Here is a 19,573-nt window from a genome sequence, read left to right as displayed (position 1 = left end):
AAAAATAAAAAAAAAATAATACGAATTAATGTTGCAAAGGCTTCCTCAGACTTCGTGTGCAACTGTTACAAATCCTGTGCTGATTCACAGGACTTTCAGAACTACAGGAACATAAATAGGACCAAGAAGATGGACACTTGGGACTTCTGGAAACTACACTGGCCACAATATTCTTGCAAAATAATAGATTATGTGGGAATCGGTTACGTGTCAGGTATTCGAGACGGATTTGGCTTTGCCGGTCACAGCACGCTGGGGCTCGCTGTGTCTGCGCTTTGAGGCTAGTCGCCCAGCATAGGAATGCTGTCACCATGTGATTCTACACCCTAGACCGAGAGTGGTGGGGAAGTGTTTATCTTGATGAGCTCAGATAGTGTGTGCATCAGGTGAACTACAGAATCTGCCCATGACGGTTTTTATCAAAGAAGAATATGGTGACACGAACGGCGGACAATTCCTTAAACACCGGAATCAAGCTGTGCGGAGCCTTCAGTGGATTAATTCTGAAAATGGTGGATTTTGTGTAACATGAGCTGGTCAAGCTAGCCTTGAGAATCTTTTCTCTAGGTAAAGACTTTTGTGTCACTAGTGCCGCTTGAAACAGGGAGCTAACTGCTGTGCTGGGAAATGACAGACGTCACTTTCAGAGGAGGCAGTGTGTCTGCCCACAGACTATCCAGAACGTAGCTCCGTGAGCAGCACTGAGTTAAATGAAAATACAGTCCAGTTAAATGTCATGCTGCAGTGTTAAACCCAGAGCACCACATGTAAATGAGGAGGTCACCTGGTTAGATCGTGACTTTGAAAGTGTTAGGTGATCAGCAGTGTCATTTTTATGCGGTATGAAACTCCCACGGGGCGAACTCTGATGAAGTCGCTGCAGGGGATCCCACAATGACCACAGGTAAAGTGGCTTTTGGAGGACTCTCAGACTCTGGGAATAAATTCTGTAGACAGCCCGTGCATTTTCCTTCTCTTTTGCTACTTGCCCTGGTTGCTTTACAGATGATCAGCATGGGAAACTGGGGGAGGGAAATTTTAAAGTCATAAGTCACATAATAACAGCTCCTTTCTTCTTGAGAACTATGTGCCAGGCACTGAGCTAGGTACTTCACGTTCAATGTCTCATTTAGTCCTCACTAGATAAGGGTGAAGTACAGTGTTATTGTATCTGTAGGACGTGATTGGAAAAATTGACTCACGGAGGTTAAGAAATTTGCCCAAGGTCTTATGACCATTAATTGCAGAGCCTCGATTCAATCCAAGCCAGTCTGACGGCAAAGCTTGGGCTCTTAAGCAGCTGCCATACTCTACTGGTCCCATTATGTGGAGGACAGTGTGTGTGTGTGTGGGGGGGGTACATAATAAAATTGGACTAAGGGTAGCAAATGAAAACCACAATGAAAGACCACCTACCAGGATGACTATAACAAAAAAATTTTAACTAAAAATAGGGGCGCCTGTGTGGCTTAGTCGGTTAAGCGTCTGACTTTGGCTCAGGTCATTCATGATCTCATAGTTTGTGGGTGTGAGCCCCACGTCGGGTTCTGTGCTGACAGCTTGGAGCCTGGAGCCTGCTTCGGATTCTGTGTCTCCCTCTCTCCCTGCCCCTCCCCTGCTTGCACTCTGTCTCTGTCTCTCTCAAAGAATAAATAAACATTAAAAAATTAAAAAAATTTTTTTAATGTTTATTAATTTTTGACAGCATGAGTGGGGGAGGGGCAGAGAGAGAGGGAGACACAGAATCCGAAGCAGGCTCCAGGCCCCGAGCTGTCAGCACAGAGCCCGACGCGAGGCTAGAACTCACGGACCGTGAGATCGTGACCTGAGCCGAAGTCGGATGCTCAACTGACTGAGCCACCCAGGCGCCCCTAAAAATTTTTTTTTTTAAATATGCTTAAAAAAACAAACGGAGGTGGGGCGCCTGGGTGGCGCAGTCGGTTAAGCGTCCGACTTCAGCCAGGTCACGATCTTGCGGTCCGTGAGTTCGAGCCCCGCGTCAGGCTCTGGGCTGATGGCTCAGAGCCTGGAGCCTGTTTCCGATTCTGTGTCTCCCTCTCTCTCTGCCCCTCCCCCGTTCATGCTCTGTCTCTCTCTGTCCCAAAAATAAATAAACGTTGAAAAAAAAAATTAAAAAAAAAAAAAAAAAAAAAAAAAAAACGGAGGGCGCCTGGGTGGCTCAGTCGGTTGAGCATCCGACTCTTGATTTCAGCTCAGGTCATGATCCCAGGGTGGTGGGATTGAGCCCTGTGTCAGGCTCCACACTGAACTTAAGATTCTCTCTCTCTCCCTCTGCCCTCCCCGCTTCCCCCACCACTCGAGCATGTTCTTACCCTCTCTCTCTCTAAAATAAGAAATAAAAAAAATTTAAAGAACGGAAAAATAACAAGTGCTAGCAAGGCTGTGGGGAAATTGGAATCCTACGCACTGCTGGTGGGGGATATATAATGGTGCAGCTGCCGGAGAAAAGAGTCTGGCAATTCCTCAAAAAGTGAAACAGAATTACCATACAATGCAGCAATTTCACGCCTAGGTATGCACCCGGGAACTGAAAATCTGCTCGTACAAAAACGTGTACGCAAATATTCATGGCGACATTATTCATAGTAGTCAAAAGTGGAACAATTCAAATGTCCATCGACTGATGAATGGCTAGACAACATGCGGACCTCAGTGCGGCGGAATATTACGCAGCTGTGAAAAAGAATGAAGTCCTGATACATGCAAGGATATTGAGTAAACGTGCTAAGTGAGAGAAGCCTGATGCAAAAGACAAGACACTGTATGATTCTGTGAACAGGGAGCATCTAGAACGGGCAGATTCATAGAGACAGAAAACAGATTGGCGGTTACCAGGGTACGCTGGGGAGTGACTGACTGCTCATGTGTATCTTTTTGGAGGGATGAAAATGTTCTGCATTTATATACTGATGATAGTTGCAAAATCTAGTGAATGTACCCAAATGCACTGAAATGTACACTTTAGTGAAATTTGGGGCACCTGCATGGCTCGGTCGGTTGAGTGGCCAACTCTTGGTTTTGGTTCAGGTCATGATCTCACGCTTCATGAGACAAGCACCGTGACGGGCTCTGCACTGACGGCATGGAGCCTGCTTGGGATTCTCTCTCCCTCTCTCTCTGCCCCTCCCCTGCTTGTACTGTCTCTCTCTCAAAATAAATAAAAAATAATAATAAAGCAAAATAGTGAAATTTATGCTATTTGAGGTATATCTTAATTAATTTATTTTTTAATGTTTATTTATTTTTGAGAGAAAGAGACAGAAACAGAGCGTGAGCGGCGGAGGGGCAGAGAGAGAGAGAGACACACACACAGAATCCGAAGCACGCTCCAGGCTCCGAGCTGTCAGCGCAGAGCCCAGTGCGGGGCTCGAACTCACGAACTGTGAGATCATGATCTGAGCAGAAGGCGGACACTCAACCAGCTGAGCCCCCCCAGGCGCCCCGTTAATTTTTTTAAACGGAGACTTCAGATCAGGTCTCAGAGGTCCTTGAATATTGGGCCCTCTGGACCATGGGATCCAGCTTTTCTTTCCACTTTGTTTTGTTTTGTGGACAACAGGGAGCCACTGAAAGTTTCTAAGGAGCACGGTGGCATGATGGGAGTCGTGGAAACATGTAAAGTGCTTAGCACATAGCAAGTGTTTACTAAGCATTCGCTCCCTCCTCCCCTCTCTTCATACCCCATCTCTCCTGGGGGGAGACCCCAAGCCCCCATGTCTCCTGGGGGGAAATAGTTCTTTTCTGTTTGGATCCTAACAGAAAACCATCTGTTTTCGTTGAAACCACTCTTGCTCTACAGTTCCCTTGGTTGTCTTCCTGAGGGCCCCTAGCCTCTCGATACTGGACAGGTTCTTCTTAGTATCTCTGGAACACCCTCCTCCTCTTCCTCCTGCCTGACCACCTCCTCCACCTCTCCTTCCCCTGCTCTCCCCTTCCTCTTCTTCCGTCTGGAAAACAAAAACGGAAATAATGGTTTTCTGAAAAACCCTCGTAGCTCTCAACTTTACCTAAAGTCATCCGCCATATAAGTTCTATGCTATTTCTCCCTCCTCCTTCCCGCATCTCACCCACACAGCAAGGAGCCCAGTAGAAAGGAATCAGGTTGACCTGGGTTCTAATCCTGGCTCCCCGTCCTGCTGATGGTCTGGCTAGACTCATAGGCTCAATGTTCTCATTTGCATAGTGCCGTTCTAATAATGATGATGATATCAACTCCTGGGGGTCTTCTGAGGACCGTATTCATCAAAGGGCTTATGCGATGCCTGGTACATCAGTGCACTCAATGAGTTACAGCTATAGAATCATCATGATTATACAGGTAAGAGGCAGGGTATGGCGAAAGTGCTGGTATTTATCTAAGAGGTGGGCTTCATCCCCAACACCTCAAAGATGTTCGGGACCCATTAAAGGTTTTGACATGGAAGATTCTTTTAAAAAATGACAAAACCCTTTTCCCAAAGTCATCAGAGAGATGTCCTAACAGTAGAGAGCTGCTTCCAAGAAATGGTTTGAAGTGCCATTATCAAGTGGGGACGGGGGCTTTGGGGGATTTTGGGGTCAGCAGATATCAAGTGAGCAACCTCACAGAGTTGTGGCGGGGATTTCCCACAAGGCCCCGCCCCCGGCTGAGTCACCAAACTCTTGGGTTTGACCTGGCAGCTCTCCTCAAGAGTCAGAACCTCGCAGCTCTGAAGATCAAGGAGTGGAAAGTTCTTCACCAGCCCTGAGATCTCAAGGTTTGTCCGTTTGGGGCAGTCGGGGGAATGGAGTCGGGGTGGGGATAGAGGCTTTATTCTGTTTCTCCAGGTCTAGACTTTTTTCCTTCCAACTTCTAATAACTGTTGATCCATAGCCTATTACATAAGGACCAAGAACCTGGCCTCAGGAGATTTCATTCTTCTGAGCTTTGTTACTATATGAGCTTCAGACCTCAAAATGGGCAAATACATGTCTATTAAGAAAATATGATAATCAGCTGAGCAGAGAGGTGCTTCAACATTTTAGCGATTCGGTGTTGAGATTTTCACGTATTGTTCTGACAAGGGGGGAAGAGTAATAATGAGATGCCTTCCCACTGAGCTGAACTGTCAGATATGACTGCAGATTGTCGACTGACAGATTGTCATTTTAAGAACTCTGTCTCAGAGGCAGCAAGCAGCTGGCATTGTTGAAATCTGGACGTCAGTGCTAAGTGTCCATGAAAGTCCCCAAAAGTTCTTGCTATTGCTATTTCTGCATTTTGGCAAAATATGTTGGAAAGCGTGCTCTTAGACTTTGGCCAGCCTGCACAAGGCTGTGTGTGTAGTCAGGCCTGTCTGATCGTAGACACGTCTATGAATTCGCCACCTTTTCCATAACATTCCATCAGCGATTGTTTCGGAAAAAAACCCAAGTTACGGTCTTATGGAATTGCAATGGTAATGGTCCAAATGCAGATAATTCTAAAAAGGAGGAACCATCTCATTCTTGAAATGTTTTACCTTTTGCATAGTGGTATTTGCAAAACCAGCTACTTTGACTAAAATCCTTCTGGAATCTGCCTTGCTTGTATCCCATCTATGCAAGATTTCATCATGGGCAGTGGCTATTACAACATATTGGCTACCGTGTTGCTGGTCATGAATTTTGAGAGGACGAGACCAATTCAGGATTCTTGTAGCAAATGCCCAGCAGGTAAGAACCAAATTAGCATGTGTGTTTGATCTATCCTGTTGAACACCGTGGTTCGGTTAGTCTAGTAGTCAGGGCTAATGAGCTCTGTTTCAATGATGTTGTATTAATTCATTTACACATATTTCTTGGATGCTACATTTTAGCTGGGTGGACATACCAGCCATGTCACTTATTCTCTTGTGCCCCAGCTTTGTCCTCTGGGGATAATAAAAGATCCTATCTCCCAGCTTTGCTGGGAAGAACATATGATCAACTGTTCACTGTGGTGAACCGTGCATGGCACATGGCAAGACCTTGGTAAGTGTCAGCCTTATCTGTAAGGATCTGTGCTCAGCAGGGGGCACAGCAGGGCACAAGCTGTGGCAGGAGGCTTCACAGAGTAGGGAAGAGCAGACACACGAACGTTGTTAGTATACTGATCCCCTGAATCGGTCGTATTGGTCTCCTGGGGCCATCAAGAGAGATCATTGTTTTTTGTTCAGCAGAGGAAGGAAACTGTGCTCTTTCTATTGGTTTCTCTGTTGCGATATCTACACTTCGTTTAGTTGTAGCTCTGTGGCTATGCTAAGGGCAATATTGCAGTTCTAGAAAGTCCACCAAAAGAAAGTGTAGGGCTGCACCAGCCAGAGATGAGAATCATTGGTTCGTATTCTAGTTTTCCTGTCAACGTCACGATACTTCGGGTGATGCCTGTCCATTGTCAAACACGTACAGCCATTATCCACCTTCCTAGGTACTTTCTGTGAGAAAAACAAGGATCACATCTGCATTGCTTGCCCTTCAAATAGTTTCTCCAGCACCAGTGGACAGAGGGCCTGTGACATATGCAGGCAGTGTGAAGGTAAGATTCAAAAGATGTATTGTTGGGGCGCCTGGGTGACTCAGTCGGTTGAGAGTCCGACTTTGGCTCGGGTCATGATCTCGCGGTCTGTGAGTTCGAGCCCCGCGTCGGGCTCTGTGCTGATGGCTCAGAGCCTGGAGCCTGCTTGGGATTCGGTGCCTCCCTCTCTCTCTCTGCCCCTCCCCCACTCATGCTCTGTCTCTGTCTCAGAAATAAATAAACACTAAAAAAAAAAAAAAAAGATGTATTGTTTACCGGGACCTGTGTTGAGAGGACAGGTTCTTATTCCCTAGTGTATTGATTTCGATGGAAAATGTTAAGTGTTAAATAGGCTGGTTCCTTTGTCAAAAGGCAAGTCCAGTAAAATAATTCACTGTAAAAGCAGTAATTTGTGGATTGAGCTTTTAAATATTAGAGGAAACACATATCTGACAAGAGAGAAGCTTTTAATTGGGAAGATGTAAAAATGTCTTCTGTAGAGATTTAAAAAGAAACTTTATACTTGAAGGTCATTGGGAACATTGTAAATAGAGTGAGCATGTGGCTTTTTTTTTTTTGTTTTTGGTTTTGTTTTATTTTTTTTTGCCTTGTTTTGTTTTGTTTTTGTTTTTTGTTTTTGTTTTGTTTTGTTTTTTGGGTTTGTTTGTTTTTGAGCATGGTTTTTTGTTTGTTTTTTTTTAAATCACAGAACAGGGGCGCCTGGGTGGCACAGTCGGTTAAGCATCCGACTTCAGCCAGGTCACGATCTCGCGGTCCGGGAGTTTGAGCCCCGCGTCAGGCTCTGGGCTGATGGCTCAGAGCCTGGAGCCTGTTTCCGATTCTGTGTCTCCCTCTCTCTCTGCCCCTCTCCCGTTCATGCTCTGTCTCTCTCTGTCCCAAAAAATAAATAAACGTTGAAAAAATAAAAATAAAAATAAAATAAATCACAGAACATAAATTTTCTTCCTGGGTTCAGAGGTCAAGTGTAATGTAACACTGGGAAACTTTGTAGGTGTTTTCAGGACCAAGAAAATGTGTTCCCCCACCAGCAATGCAGAGTGTGAGTGCATCTCAGGATTCCACTGCTTGGGGGAAAGATGTACCATGTGTGAGCAGGATTGTGAACAAGGTCAAGAATTAACCAAAGAAGGTAAGTTCACTCTTCCTCAATCTAGTGCAAGTCTGTTCTCTAGATGTATGTCATTGATTTAGGTCTTGGTCCTTTGAATATAAAGTAGAACATAGATTAGTAGAACCTTCAAGTAACACACAATGAACCACTGAGTCAAGTCTATGATGTTTACAAAATTATTTTGCAATCAATGGAAAAAACTTGAAATTTCAACATTTGTTATTCACCAGGATTATGTATTTTCATACATTCTCTACATATATATAAAATCCTCTATGTACAATTAGAATGAAAATTTTAATCATCTTGGGGGTTCGTTTCCAGGAGCATTGTTGAACAATCTGTGTAGATTGTACTAAGTTAATGCTTTTATTATTATGTAATTATGTTCATCTCAGAGAGAGCTATAAAATCATGAAAATATTCCCTTTCTTATTGTTGCTTTAATTTTTATGCAAGGTTGTAAAGACTGCTGCTTTGGGACATTTAATGATCAGAAACATGGGACCTGTCGACCCTGGACAAAGTATGTATAATTTCCTTTTGCTTTCAAAATAAAAAATCTGGGTTAACCTTTTTGTTTTTTTTAATGTTTTTTCATTTTTGAGAGAGAAAGAGCCAGAGTGTGAGCGGGGGAGGGACAAAGAGAGAGACACACACACAGAATCCGAAGCAGGCTCCAGGCTCTGAGCCATCAGTACAGAGCCCGACGTGGGTCTCGAACTCAAGTACCGCGAGATCATGACCTGAGCCGAAGCCGGACGCTTAACCAACTGAGCCACCCAGGCGCCCCTCTGGGTTAACCTTTTTAAAGAAAAAGAATGTTTTCACTGAAGCTTTTAAAAATCTATCCAGTATACAGGGGACCCTGACTAGCTCAGTTGGTGGAGCGCGTGACTCCTGATCTCAGTGTTGTGAGTTCAAGCCTTTACGTGGCCTTGGAGCCTACTTAAAAAATCTATCAAGTATAGGTATAGAAGGACATATGAATAGACAGCATGGGAGCAGTATGAGGTAATAGTGATTTGATGCACAAAGTGGGCATTTTCTCCAGAAGCAACGCCCAGAGCATTTAGCTCAGATTTGCTGGAACTTTGTTACTATCAGCCCCTCAGCCCCAGCTGTTCTGTTCTGTTGCCTTCCAATCTCTTTGCTGCCTCTTACTTTCCTCATCGATCAGCCCATCTTCAAGTACAATGCCAGCACTGAGAATTGTACAGGAAGGGTAAAGTGTATTTCCTACCCCCAAAAACATAACATCTACCTGGACAGACACGACCATCACAGAAGTAAAACAGCCAACAGCATACATGAGAATATGCTTGTTGCCTTGTGTGATCAGGACCAGAGCTACTCAAATTGTGGTCCGCGGATGGGTGCTGACCTACAGACAGTTGGTTGTCCGTGGCAAGAACACCACACACATTAAGAATAAGCATGTAGAGGGGCGCCTGGGGGGCTCAGTCGGTTAAGCGTCCAACTTCGGCTCAGGTCATGATCTCATGCTCTGTGAGTTCAAGCCCCACATCGGGCTCTGTGCTGACAGCTCAGAGTCTGGAGCCTGCTTTGGATTCTGTGTCTCCCTCTCTCTCTGGCCCTCCCCCCGTTCATGCTGGGGCGCCTGGGTAGCTCAGTTGGTTAAGCGGCCGACTTCAGCTCAGGTCATGATCTCGCGGTCCATGAGTTCAAGCCCCGCGTCGGGCTCTGTGCTGACAGCTCAGAGCCTGGAACCTGTTTCAGATTCTGTGTCTCCCTCTTTCTGACCCTCCCCATTCATGCTCTGTCTCTCTCTGTCTCAAAAATAAATAAATGTTAAAAAAAATTTTTTTTTAAAGAATAAGCATGTAGAAACTTTTGAGGTAATCGGCAGAGTCACCTAATAAAAATTTAGGTCTTGTATTTTGTATGCCTTTGTTCTTTCTTCGTTTGATTTTCTGGCTAGAAAATCTTTATTTTTATTTTTATTTTTTTATTTTATAAGTAGGTTTCACACCCAGTGCAGAGCCCAGCACGGGGCTTGAACTCACAACCCCCAGATCAAAACCTGAGCTGAGATCAAGAGTTGGACGCTTCACCAACTGAGCCACCCAGGCTAGCCACCCTTACTGGAAAATCATTTTATTATTTTACATTTACATTCTTAGGTTTTACAAAAATATTGGTTCATACAGATTGGAAAAGTGTTGTTGTTTTTAACGTCTTATGACACAAGTAGTTCAGAGAAGTCAGTGAGTCTGCGTGGAAAGTGGGATTGAACTGGGCTTTGGAGAATGAGTGGGTTTACATTAGGTAAAGGGACAGGGGAAAAGAAATAAGGACAATGATGATGATGGTGATGGTGACGGTGATGATGATAGCTTCCATTTATTGGGATGTGTGGGTCTGGGTTCATAGAGTCCAGCCCATAAAAGTGTGTCCTTGGGGCCATTCATTTGCTCTTCACAAAATCCGGGGGGGCACGTATTCCTTATTTTGCAGATGAGAAAACTGAGGCCCAGAGAGATTTTCTAACTTGCCCATGGTCATTCTGCAAAGGGACAGACCCTGGGTTCAAACCCTAGTCTGTCTGATGCCAACAGGTCCTAGGGTTAAGAACTCCTAACGCTTATGCCAGGTTGTCTGTCCTTCATATATGCCAGACATGGTCAAATACGTTTAAGAAATTAAGGGTGATCTGGGGCACCTGGGTGGCTCAGTCGGTCAAGTACCCAACTTCAGCTCAGGTCATGATCTCACGGTCCTTGGGTCCAAGCCCCATGTGAGGCTCTGTGCTGACAGCTTGGAGCCTGGAACATACTTCAGATTCTGTGTCTCCCTCTCTCTCTGACCCTCCCCCACTCATGCTCTGTCTCTCTCAAAAATAAATAAAGATTAAAAAACTAAAAAAAAAAAAAAAAAAAAGGAAATGGAGGGTGAGAGACTAACCAGTCCCAACAGTGAACCAAGCTGTCAAGGGACAAGGCTCCGCAGCCTGGGAAGAAAGAAGAATCCAGTTAGGTGGGTAGAATAGGATGAACTACGGAGAGCCGTAAAAGCTGGAGGAAGCCAGCCAGTCAAATGGGCATTTTCCACAATATCTTTATGAACCCAGACCCACACGGCTTTGTCACTAGGCTGCTTTATTGGATGAGAAATGTCAGTATTTTTAAAGAGAACGATCTGTACCTAAATTAATTCTCTGAACTCTTTTCATTGGACCGTCTAAGCTGTTCGTTGGATGGCAAGTTTGTACTTGTGAACGGGACGAAGGAACGTGATGTGCTATGTGGACCAGCTTCGTCCGACTTCTTTCCACGTACAACCTCTGCCACCATACCCGCCCCTGCAAGAGATCCAGGTAGGTGACTCCTTGCTATTAAATCGGAGGGAATGTATTATGGCTCTTCCGATTGGAATCGAAGTCGCCCCGGTGCCGTGATGTCTCACATCTCTGCCTACGACAGGCACCTCGTCCGTGCCTCCCTTCTTGTATCCTGGCATCTAGAAGCCCACCAGTTTTCTTCAAGTGTTTGTCATGCAGTTTGACACACACCTTAGTAAGCAGAGCAAGGTGAGACTTGACCCAAACACCTCACCTTTGATAATGTGAAATAAAGGCGGCTATGGAGTCCCATATTTTCTATATTCTAGAGAAGCCAAAGCACTTAATGTGTGTGGGCCTCTAGGAAAATTACTTAGGTTTTTAAATAGAGGTCTCTTATACGCAGGCAAGTTGATCAGGTTAGCTGATTCAAGATGTCCAAGGTACCACTTGTCTTTGCGAATGGGGGTTTACCAGTGTAACCTATACCTATGTAGATATGAGCATATTTGCAAAACTGTGTATCTGCATGCATTTTGCATTTTTCCTTTTGCTCTTTTTTGAAGGTCCTACCTCCCAGATCCTCATCGTCTTCCTTGCGCTGATGTCAGCTGCCGTGCTGTTCCTGGTGTTCTTTCTGGCACTCCGTTTCTCTATTGTTAAACACAGCAGAAAGAAACTCCTGTATTTATTCAAACGACGTAAGACCAACACAGTTGTATTTGTTATGAGCTCTTTTGAGGCAAGAGTGTTTATAGCAGAAAGGAAAAGTTTCTTTTTTGGGGGTTAGTACAGCACAATGGTTTCGAACAGGGGCAATTTGGCAATTTGGCAATGTCTGGAGACAGTTTGAGTGGTCACAACCTTGAGGGGGTGGAGGGCACCTGGTGAAAGGAGTCAGGGAGGCTGCTAAAATCCCACAATGCACGGGAAAACAGAGTTATCCCCCCTCAGCTCTTACCAAAACCTCTGATTTAAAGAATTATCCCTCCCACCTTCAGCCCCGGTTACAATGGAGTTCTTTATAAAAATGCTTCGGGTGGGGCGCCTGGGTGGCGCAGTCAGTTAAGCGTCCGACTTCAGCCAGGTCACGATCTCGCGGTCTGTGAGTTCGAGCCCCGCGTCGGGCTCTGGGCTGATGGCTCAGAGCCTGGAGCCTGTTTCTGATTCTGTGTCTCCCTCTCTCTCTGCCCCTCCCCCGTTCATGCTCTGTCTCTCTCTGTCCCAAAAATAAATAAACGTTGAAAAAAAAATTAAAAAAAAAAAATGCTTCGGGAGAGTAGTGATGGGCAATTAGTGAGATGCGATGAACTGTAATCCATTTTTTAAGGTTTTAGGTCGTTTACACAAACTTTCTGTTTTGAAATAACTATAGGTGTACGGGACGTTGTAAAGACAGTATAGAAAAGTCTCGCGTGCCACTCATGGGGTTGCATCCTCCGTAACCGTAGCACAATATCCGAACCGGGCAGTTGACATTGGCGTGTCGTGTGTGCACAGCTGTCTGTCACCTGATCACGTGCGTGGACTGGCATAAACTCTGGCACAATCAATACAGAACTGTCCCCTCCCCGCAAGGATCCCCATCCTGCAGGTCCCCTGTGGTCACATCCGCTTCCTCCCCCCACCCCAACTCCTGGCAGTCACGAGTCTATTTCCTACACCTGACACTCTAAGAAGGTGATATAGATAGAAGCATGCAATATAATAAGTGGATTATAAGCGTGTGACCTTTTAAGAATGGATTTTTTTCACTCAGGTCGATGTCCCTGAGATCCCGAGGTCTAATGTGCTTCCACAGTGGCCTTTTTTTTGTTTTTCCTTTACCATCGACCAGCATTCCGTGGCATCAATGAACCTTGGTTTGTTTGACCATTCACCTACTGAGAGACATTTTGGTTGTTCCAGTTTCTCACTATTGCATGTAAAGTCTTTGTGAGTAATCGCGCACAAGTTTCGCGTGGACTTACATTTTTGTATCTCTGGCATAAATGCCCAGGAGGGCAATTTCTGGGTCATATGGTAGGCGTATGTTTGTTGTTTGAAGAAACTGCTGAACTATTTTCCAGAGGAGTCGTGCCCTTTGACATTGCACCAGCGGTGTGAGCGAAAAACGTCTCCTCATCCTTACCAGCATTTTGTGCAGCCACGGTGTCTTACGCAGCTTTTCGAAGAGGCCTACGGTGGTGGATTACTTTGGTCTTCAGTTGCCTTGCCCTAGGGAGCGAACAAACATCTTTTCATGTACTGACTTTCCATCTGTGCGTTTTCCTCAGTGAAAGGTTCCTTCATGCCTTCGGTCTGCTTTCCGATTGGACTTTTGTTTGCCTGTCTTACTGTTGACATTTGAGAGTTCTTCATATCTTCTAGATGAGTCCTTTGTCAGGTGTGTGGTTTCATTGTTTGGCCCCACTCTGCAGCTCGCCTTTTCTTCCTCTTCCCAGGGTCTTCTGCAGAGAAAAAGGTTTTACTTTACTTTTATTTTTTTAAAGACTTTATTTTTAAGTCATCGCGACACCCAACATGGGACCCCACCTCACAACCCTGAGGTCAAGAGTCGCGTGCTCCACCGACTGAGCCAGCCAGGTGCCCCTAGAGAGAAAGGTTTTAATTTCGATAAATCCAACTTGCCAGTTTTTTGTTTTGTTTTGTTTTAATTTGTGGAGTCACGTCTGAGAACTCTTCAAGTTCTGGATCGCAAAGATTTTTATTTTCTCCTGTGTCATCTTCTAAATGTTTTACATTGAAATCCATGGTTTAATTTTAGCTAAGTGCTATATAAGGTGTGAAAGGTTTACATCAAGATTTTTTTCAGTGTTACCTATTCATTTATTTATCTACTTACTTTGCCTGGGGATGTCCACTTGTTCCAGTATCATTTGTTGAAAGCATCCATCCTTCTTCAGTGAATTGCTTTTGTGACTTGGTCAAAAAATCAGTTGGCGGTACTTGCGTGGGTGCTATTTCTGGTTTCTCTCTTTCGTTCCACTGATCTGTGTGTTTATTCCCTGCCCATACCACACAGTCTTGATTACAGCAGCTATAAAACAAGTTTTGAGTTTAGGTAGAGGGTCGGTGGATTCTTGCCACTTTAGTCTCCTTTTTAAAAATTGTTTCGGCTGTCCTAGTTCCTTCTCATTGCCATATAAATTTTAGGACAATCTTATCTGTATCTACAAAAAAGTCAGCTGGGATTCTGAAACCAGTTGTGTTCAGCCTGTATATTAATTTGGTGAGAACTGATGTCTTTACTAGGTAAAGTGTTCCAGTGCAACAAAATATGTCTCTCCAATTTATGTATATTTTCTTTTATTTTTTATCAGCATTGTGTGGTTTTCAGCACAGAAGTCCTGTACGTATTTGGATAACTTTAGGCCTTAGCATTTAAAGTTTCTTAACAATTGCAAGTGGTCTTGTATCTTAAATTTTGGTTTCCACCTCTTCATTGCTACTATTATCGGAATACAGTTGATTTTTGTAACTTGATCTAGTATTCTGATTTTGTTGAACTCACTTGTTTGTCATGGGAGGATTTTGTGAATTCCCGGGGATTTTACATGGACCGTAATGTCATCTGCAAATAGAGACGGTTTTATTTTTTCCTTTCCAAACTGCATGTCTTTTTTTTTTTTTTTTCTTGACTTACTGTGCTGACTAGAACTTGTTTGTTTTTTTTCAATTTTTTAAACATTTACTTAGTTTAGAGAGAGAGAGAGAGAGAGAGCGTGAGCAGGGGAGGGGCAGAGAGGGAGGGAGACACAGAATCTGAAGCAGGCTCCAGGCTCTGAGCTGTAAGCACAGAGCCTGATGCGGGGCTCGAACTCATGAGCCGTAAGATCGTGACCTGATCCAAAGTCAGATGCTCAACCGACTGAGCTACCCAGGAGCCCCATGTGCTGGCTAGAACTTCTGGTGTCAAATTCTCTTAGTTTTTCAGCCGAGAGTGTCTTGATTTCCCCTTCATTCCTGAAAGATACTTTCGCCGGCTATTGAATTTGGGCTTGCAGAAGTTGTCGCTGGCCCTTCAGGTCACATGGGGCTGGAAGACATTCCCCACAGCAGGTGGAGCTGTGGTTTAGCTCCTTGCCTGGGCCTGGGCAAACCAGGCTCTCTGGAGGCCAAACCCCCTTGCTCGAGGGTCTGAATCAGGCAGATTTGCACCCTGTCAGCTTCCCTGTTCAGGGTGAGCCCTCAACTTGGCTCTGCAGAAGAACAAAGCTACTGGTCCTGTTTGCTACTCGGGCTTCTCAAGTACGTACTCCGTAGGCCAGGATCTGTGCGCTGGTGGCCATAAGCGCCTCCCCCTTCTCCGCTGCCGTCAGGTTCCCAGTGGTTGGACCCTGAAGATTCCTCTGCCATCCCAGTGGCGTGAGATCAGAGCAGGGGCTCCCGCAAAGCGGTCCTAGTGCTGGGAGAGGCTGGTGGTCCCCTGGGGGTTCTCTTTTCTTTGGCATTGGAGGGGCCGGAGGCTCAGGGAGAACCTCTCTGTGTGGTGCTGTGCTGGCCTGATGGAGGGGCATTGAGGTCAACAGCGGCTGCTTCTCTCACTCTTCTAATACAGTCTGTCTTGACCTCTGTAGTGTCGAGGTGGGGCATGCTTCGGCCTCACCCGTGCGTCCTGGGGTTCTGCCAGTGGTGTCTTGCCCTTGAATAGTCTTTTTTTTTTTTTTTTTTTTAACATTTATTTATTTTTGAGACAGGGAGAGACAGAGTGTGAACAGGGGAGGGTCAGAGAGAGGGAGACACAGAATCTGAAACAGGCCCCAGGCTCGGGGCTGTCAGCACAGAGCCCGACGCGGGGCTCGAACTCACGGACCGCGAGATCATGACCCGAGCCGAAGTCGGTCGCTTAACCGACTGAGCCACCCAGGCGCCCCAACCCTTGAATAGTCTTTAGTCGTTCTTCTTGTGAAGGGGAAGCAAAGTCAGGAGCACACGCGGTTGCCGTCTGGGTGAGGTCATTCCCTTCGGTGATTTTTTACAGCAAGAGGCATGTGATATCGAGGCAGGCGCTTTTGCTTCGTCACGCTACTCAAAAAAATAAAACTCAGTTTAAGATGCCGAGCTGCTCGTTGGTAACACAAATTACTTCACACCAACGCGTCAAAGGAAACCTGGGAGCGAATGCGCAAATCAGTTCTTTCATTGCAGAGATGGAAGTGGTAGAAGTATCTAATATCTTGGTGCCATAAGCATTTTCTTCAAAACAAAGTGTCTAGGGTGTAATCGAAGCACCTCAAGACTCAAATAAGCACCGCTGAATTGAAACTATGCTTACGTTCGGGATATGACTAATTTTATGCTCCAGTGATTCACGCTCGAGTTTTTAAGCCCTTGCAGCAAATAAAGACAATCACTGTTCAGGGCCAATAAGAGTAACTGGCAAAAAGAAATTGCAAACAATCCTGAGAAAAAGCTCTTCCGTGCGTGCTATCGCTTTTCTTGTCGATGAACTTGTTCAAATCAAAGTTGAGCGCGGTTGCTAGAAGATGTCCTGTGACTGTGATTTATGGAACCGGGCTGTTAAATGGTTAAGGCCAACAACAAAAGATGACTCACTTTTAAATTACTTTTCAGCGTTTATGAGACCAGTGCAAACCGCCCAAGAGGAAGATGCCTGTAGCTGCCGATTTCCAGAAGAAGAAGAAGGAGAGTGTGTTCACACTATTCTGTGAAGCAGCCGCTGGGACTGTCTTGAGAAGAATCAGCACAGAAACATGAGTGATCCCTCTATCGTAGCTTTCTAAATCGAAAAAGACCATCCTAGATAAGACTCAGGATTACCCCCCAAGTTTTCTCAGAATGCTAACAGGTTGGCCTTTAAAAAATGTATCCCTTTTAAGTGGATGTGTGGGACCGGGGCATTTTCTAGATAATGTTTAATAGCCTTGAGATGCTTTCTTTTCTTTTCTTTTCTTTTTTTTTCTTTCTTTTTTTTTTTTTTTTTGAATTCTAAAGAGACTTGTACTTCAAATGAAATCATGTGGGCCAATGGTCCAGCTAAAATGATAATCAAATTTAATTCCGTTTTGTGTGTGTGTGTGCTAATAGGACAAAAAGTCATAAGATGCAGGAAATACCCCCAACCAAATCTTCCTTTGGTTCAGACATTCGACACAATGATCTCTACTAATGTGAGGAGGGAAATTATGACAGGGCCCAAATTTGAGGTCAAGGGCAAAATATCTCAGACCTTCAGGAAGAGTTTTGGAAAGAGTTCGGATGTCTTTGCACATCTTGTGGTCCCCTCCACCCTTGTGTCTTCTGCTTTGTGACTCTCCTCTCTGAGACAGGGTTTATGTTTTGTTGTTGTTGTTGTTGTTTAATGTTTTTTTTTTTTAATTTACTAGTGAAGTGTAATTGACAAGCAATGTTATATTTGTTTCCAGTGTAGAACCTAGTGGCTCAATTCTGTACATTACTCAAGCTCACCACGATTATAAGTGTAGTCCCAATCTGTCACCATAGGATGTCATTACAGTGTCATTGACTGTATTCCCTGTGCTATATTCGTCATCCCTGTGCCTTATTTATTTTACAACTGGAAGTTTGTGTCTCTTGAGCCCCTTCATCTGTTTTGCCCATTAAAAAGAATTGGCTTATGTGTTTTTAATTCTTAAAACCATTAAACATAATATTTGATATACTAATCGAGGAAACGGGTAGGAATGAACAATTCTAGAACGAACACCCGTGAGCCCGTAGCCCACGAGAGCAGAAGTTGCCAGACCCCGAAGGACCAAATCTGAGGCTTTGTATGGCTTCTGAGCTAAACGTGATTTTTACATGTTTAAATTGTGAAAAACAAATCAAAATAAGACTAATATCTCATGACATGTATGTATGTATGTATGTATGTAAAGTTAAAATTTCGGAGTCCATAAATAAAATTTTATGGGAACATTCAGCCACACTCAGGTGGCTTTTGCATCACAACAGCAGAGTTGAGTAGTTGTGCAAGAGACTGTATGGTCTCTACAGAGCCTAAAATATGTAACATCTGACCCTTTATAGGGTCAGGGTCAAGGTCAGAGCATCCTCTCCGTGTTGCTTTTCCTCCCTCATCTTCTGCCTACCTCTCCACCTCACCCCCAGGCACCGTCTCTCAGGAACATCAATTCGATCGATTCCCTTGCTTTAAAAAAAATCATTGCTCACATATGTATGTACTCCAAAACTACGTTATTTAGTTTCGCTTGTTTTTTAGCCTTATGACAATGATATTACACTGTATGTGACTTGGTTTAATCACTCAAAATTCTATTTATAAGATTCATTCATATAATTGTGTGTAACTAGAATGCATTCATTTTAACGATTGTATAATTTTGCAAATATACCATAATTTATCAATGCGTTCTGAATCAAAAGATATGTGAGTCATTTGCAGTTGTTTTTTTTTTTTTTTTTTTTTTTTGCAATTATAGGCAATGTTGGTATGAATTTTTTTTTTAACCTTTATTTATTTTTGAGACAGGGAGAGACAGAGCATGTACGGGGGAGGGTCAGAGAGAGAGGGAGACACAGAATCTGAAACAGGCTCCAGGCTCTGAGCTGTCAGCACAGAGCCCGATACGGGGCTCGAACTCATGCACAAGATCATGACCTGAGCCGAAGTCGGATGCTTAACCGACTGAGCCACCCAAGCGCCCTGGTATGAATGTTTTTTTTCATGTGTGTCTTGTGGAAGAGTGTCTCTAGGGAAACTTCCTTCGAGTGAAATTTCTGGACCTTTGGGCATATGAATGTTCAACTTTATAAACTAAGTTATGCAGAAATAACAAATGTCCCTCCCTGCCCCCTCCCCCCCCCACAATCTTCATGGACTTGGACAAAACAAGCATTTCTTGCTATCATTACATGGCCACGGCAGGCTGAGAGTGGCTCCGTCCCACGTGACTTCACTCGGATTTAGGGGGAGGGGGAGCTTCTACTTGGAACACTGGCCGTCTCAGGGCAAAGGCATACGTGCCACTTTGCTCAGAGCTGGTTGGTTAGAGTCTAACCTTTAGAGCGAGTCATGTGGTGAGGCTGGCATCGAACAGGGCAGAGAGCGTAATCTTTGCGCAGAGAGGACCAGAAAATATGTTTGAACAATATAACTCTGCTACTGTGCTCAACGCTTCTCAGAGCAGTAGTTCTAACTCATGGTCATGTCAGCCTCACCAAATCCCATCGTTGCTAGCATCTGGGATTGGCAGACTCTCGATTTTGCCCATCTAGTGGGTTTTAGAGGGCGGTTTCACTGTGGTCTTATTTTGTATTTCCTGAATTACTGATGAGCATCTCATCCCGTGTTTTTATATCACTGGTGTTTCTTTTTGTGACACGCTTGCTCATGTTGTTTGCTCGTTTTTAAACACTTGGTTGTCTTCTTCTTATTGGTTCGTCATTCTTTATATATTCGCGATAATAATCTTTGGTTGCCTGTACATATCATGAATATCTGCTTTGTTTGTAATTTTTTTCTCTTTTTCATTATGGCCTTCTCCGTCTTTCCAGTAATCGGCAAAAAAGTTCTGACTCTGGTTAAGTTTACAACTCGTTTCTTATATCGTCAACACATTTTTGTTTCTTGATGAAAGAAACCCTTCGACGCCTCAGTATCATAAAGATACTTCCACAC

The 19,573-nt window shown here is 44.4% G+C and overlaps 1 protein-coding gene across 4 annotated transcripts; it reads left to right on the top strand.

Annotated features, from left to right (window-relative positions):
• Positions 1–2,154: 2,154 nt before the first annotated feature.
• Positions 2,155–19,324, top strand: TNFRSF9 (TNF receptor superfamily member 9). 4 transcript variants are annotated; one of them, XM_086715561.1, is made up of 9 exons: positions 2,155–4,339; positions 4,681–4,757; positions 5,511–5,694; positions 6,428–6,535; positions 7,527–7,664; positions 8,106–8,172; positions 10,853–10,983; positions 11,514–11,648; positions 16,525–19,324. In XM_086715561.1, the coding sequence occupies exons 3-9, from the start codon at positions 5,580–5,582 to the stop codon at positions 16,620–16,622; spliced, it is 792 nt and encodes a 263-aa protein (XP_086571687.1). In that variant the 5' UTR covers positions 2,155–4,339; positions 4,681–4,757; positions 5,511–5,579; the 3' UTR covers positions 16,623–19,324. The 4 variants fall into 4 exon arrangements, with proteins under 4 accessions (XP_086571687.1, XP_086571686.1, XP_086571689.1 ...); XM_086715560.1 differs by having other exon boundaries at positions 2,155–4,757; XM_086715563.1 differs by lacking the exon at positions 16,525–19,324 and adding an exon at positions 12,323–12,687 and having other exon boundaries at positions 2,155–4,757.
• Positions 19,325–19,573: the final 249 nt, after the last annotated feature.

The sequence above is a fragment of the Puma concolor genome, chromosome C1 (assembly GCF_028749965.1).
Source record: "Puma concolor isolate L17-30 chromosome C1, mPumCon1.1.hap2, whole genome shotgun sequence".
NCBI classification, from domain to species: Eukaryota; Metazoa; Chordata; class Mammalia; order Carnivora; family Felidae; genus Puma; species Puma concolor.
Note: the sequence above shows the minus strand (reverse complement) of the source record. Positions and strands in the feature narration are given on the sequence as shown.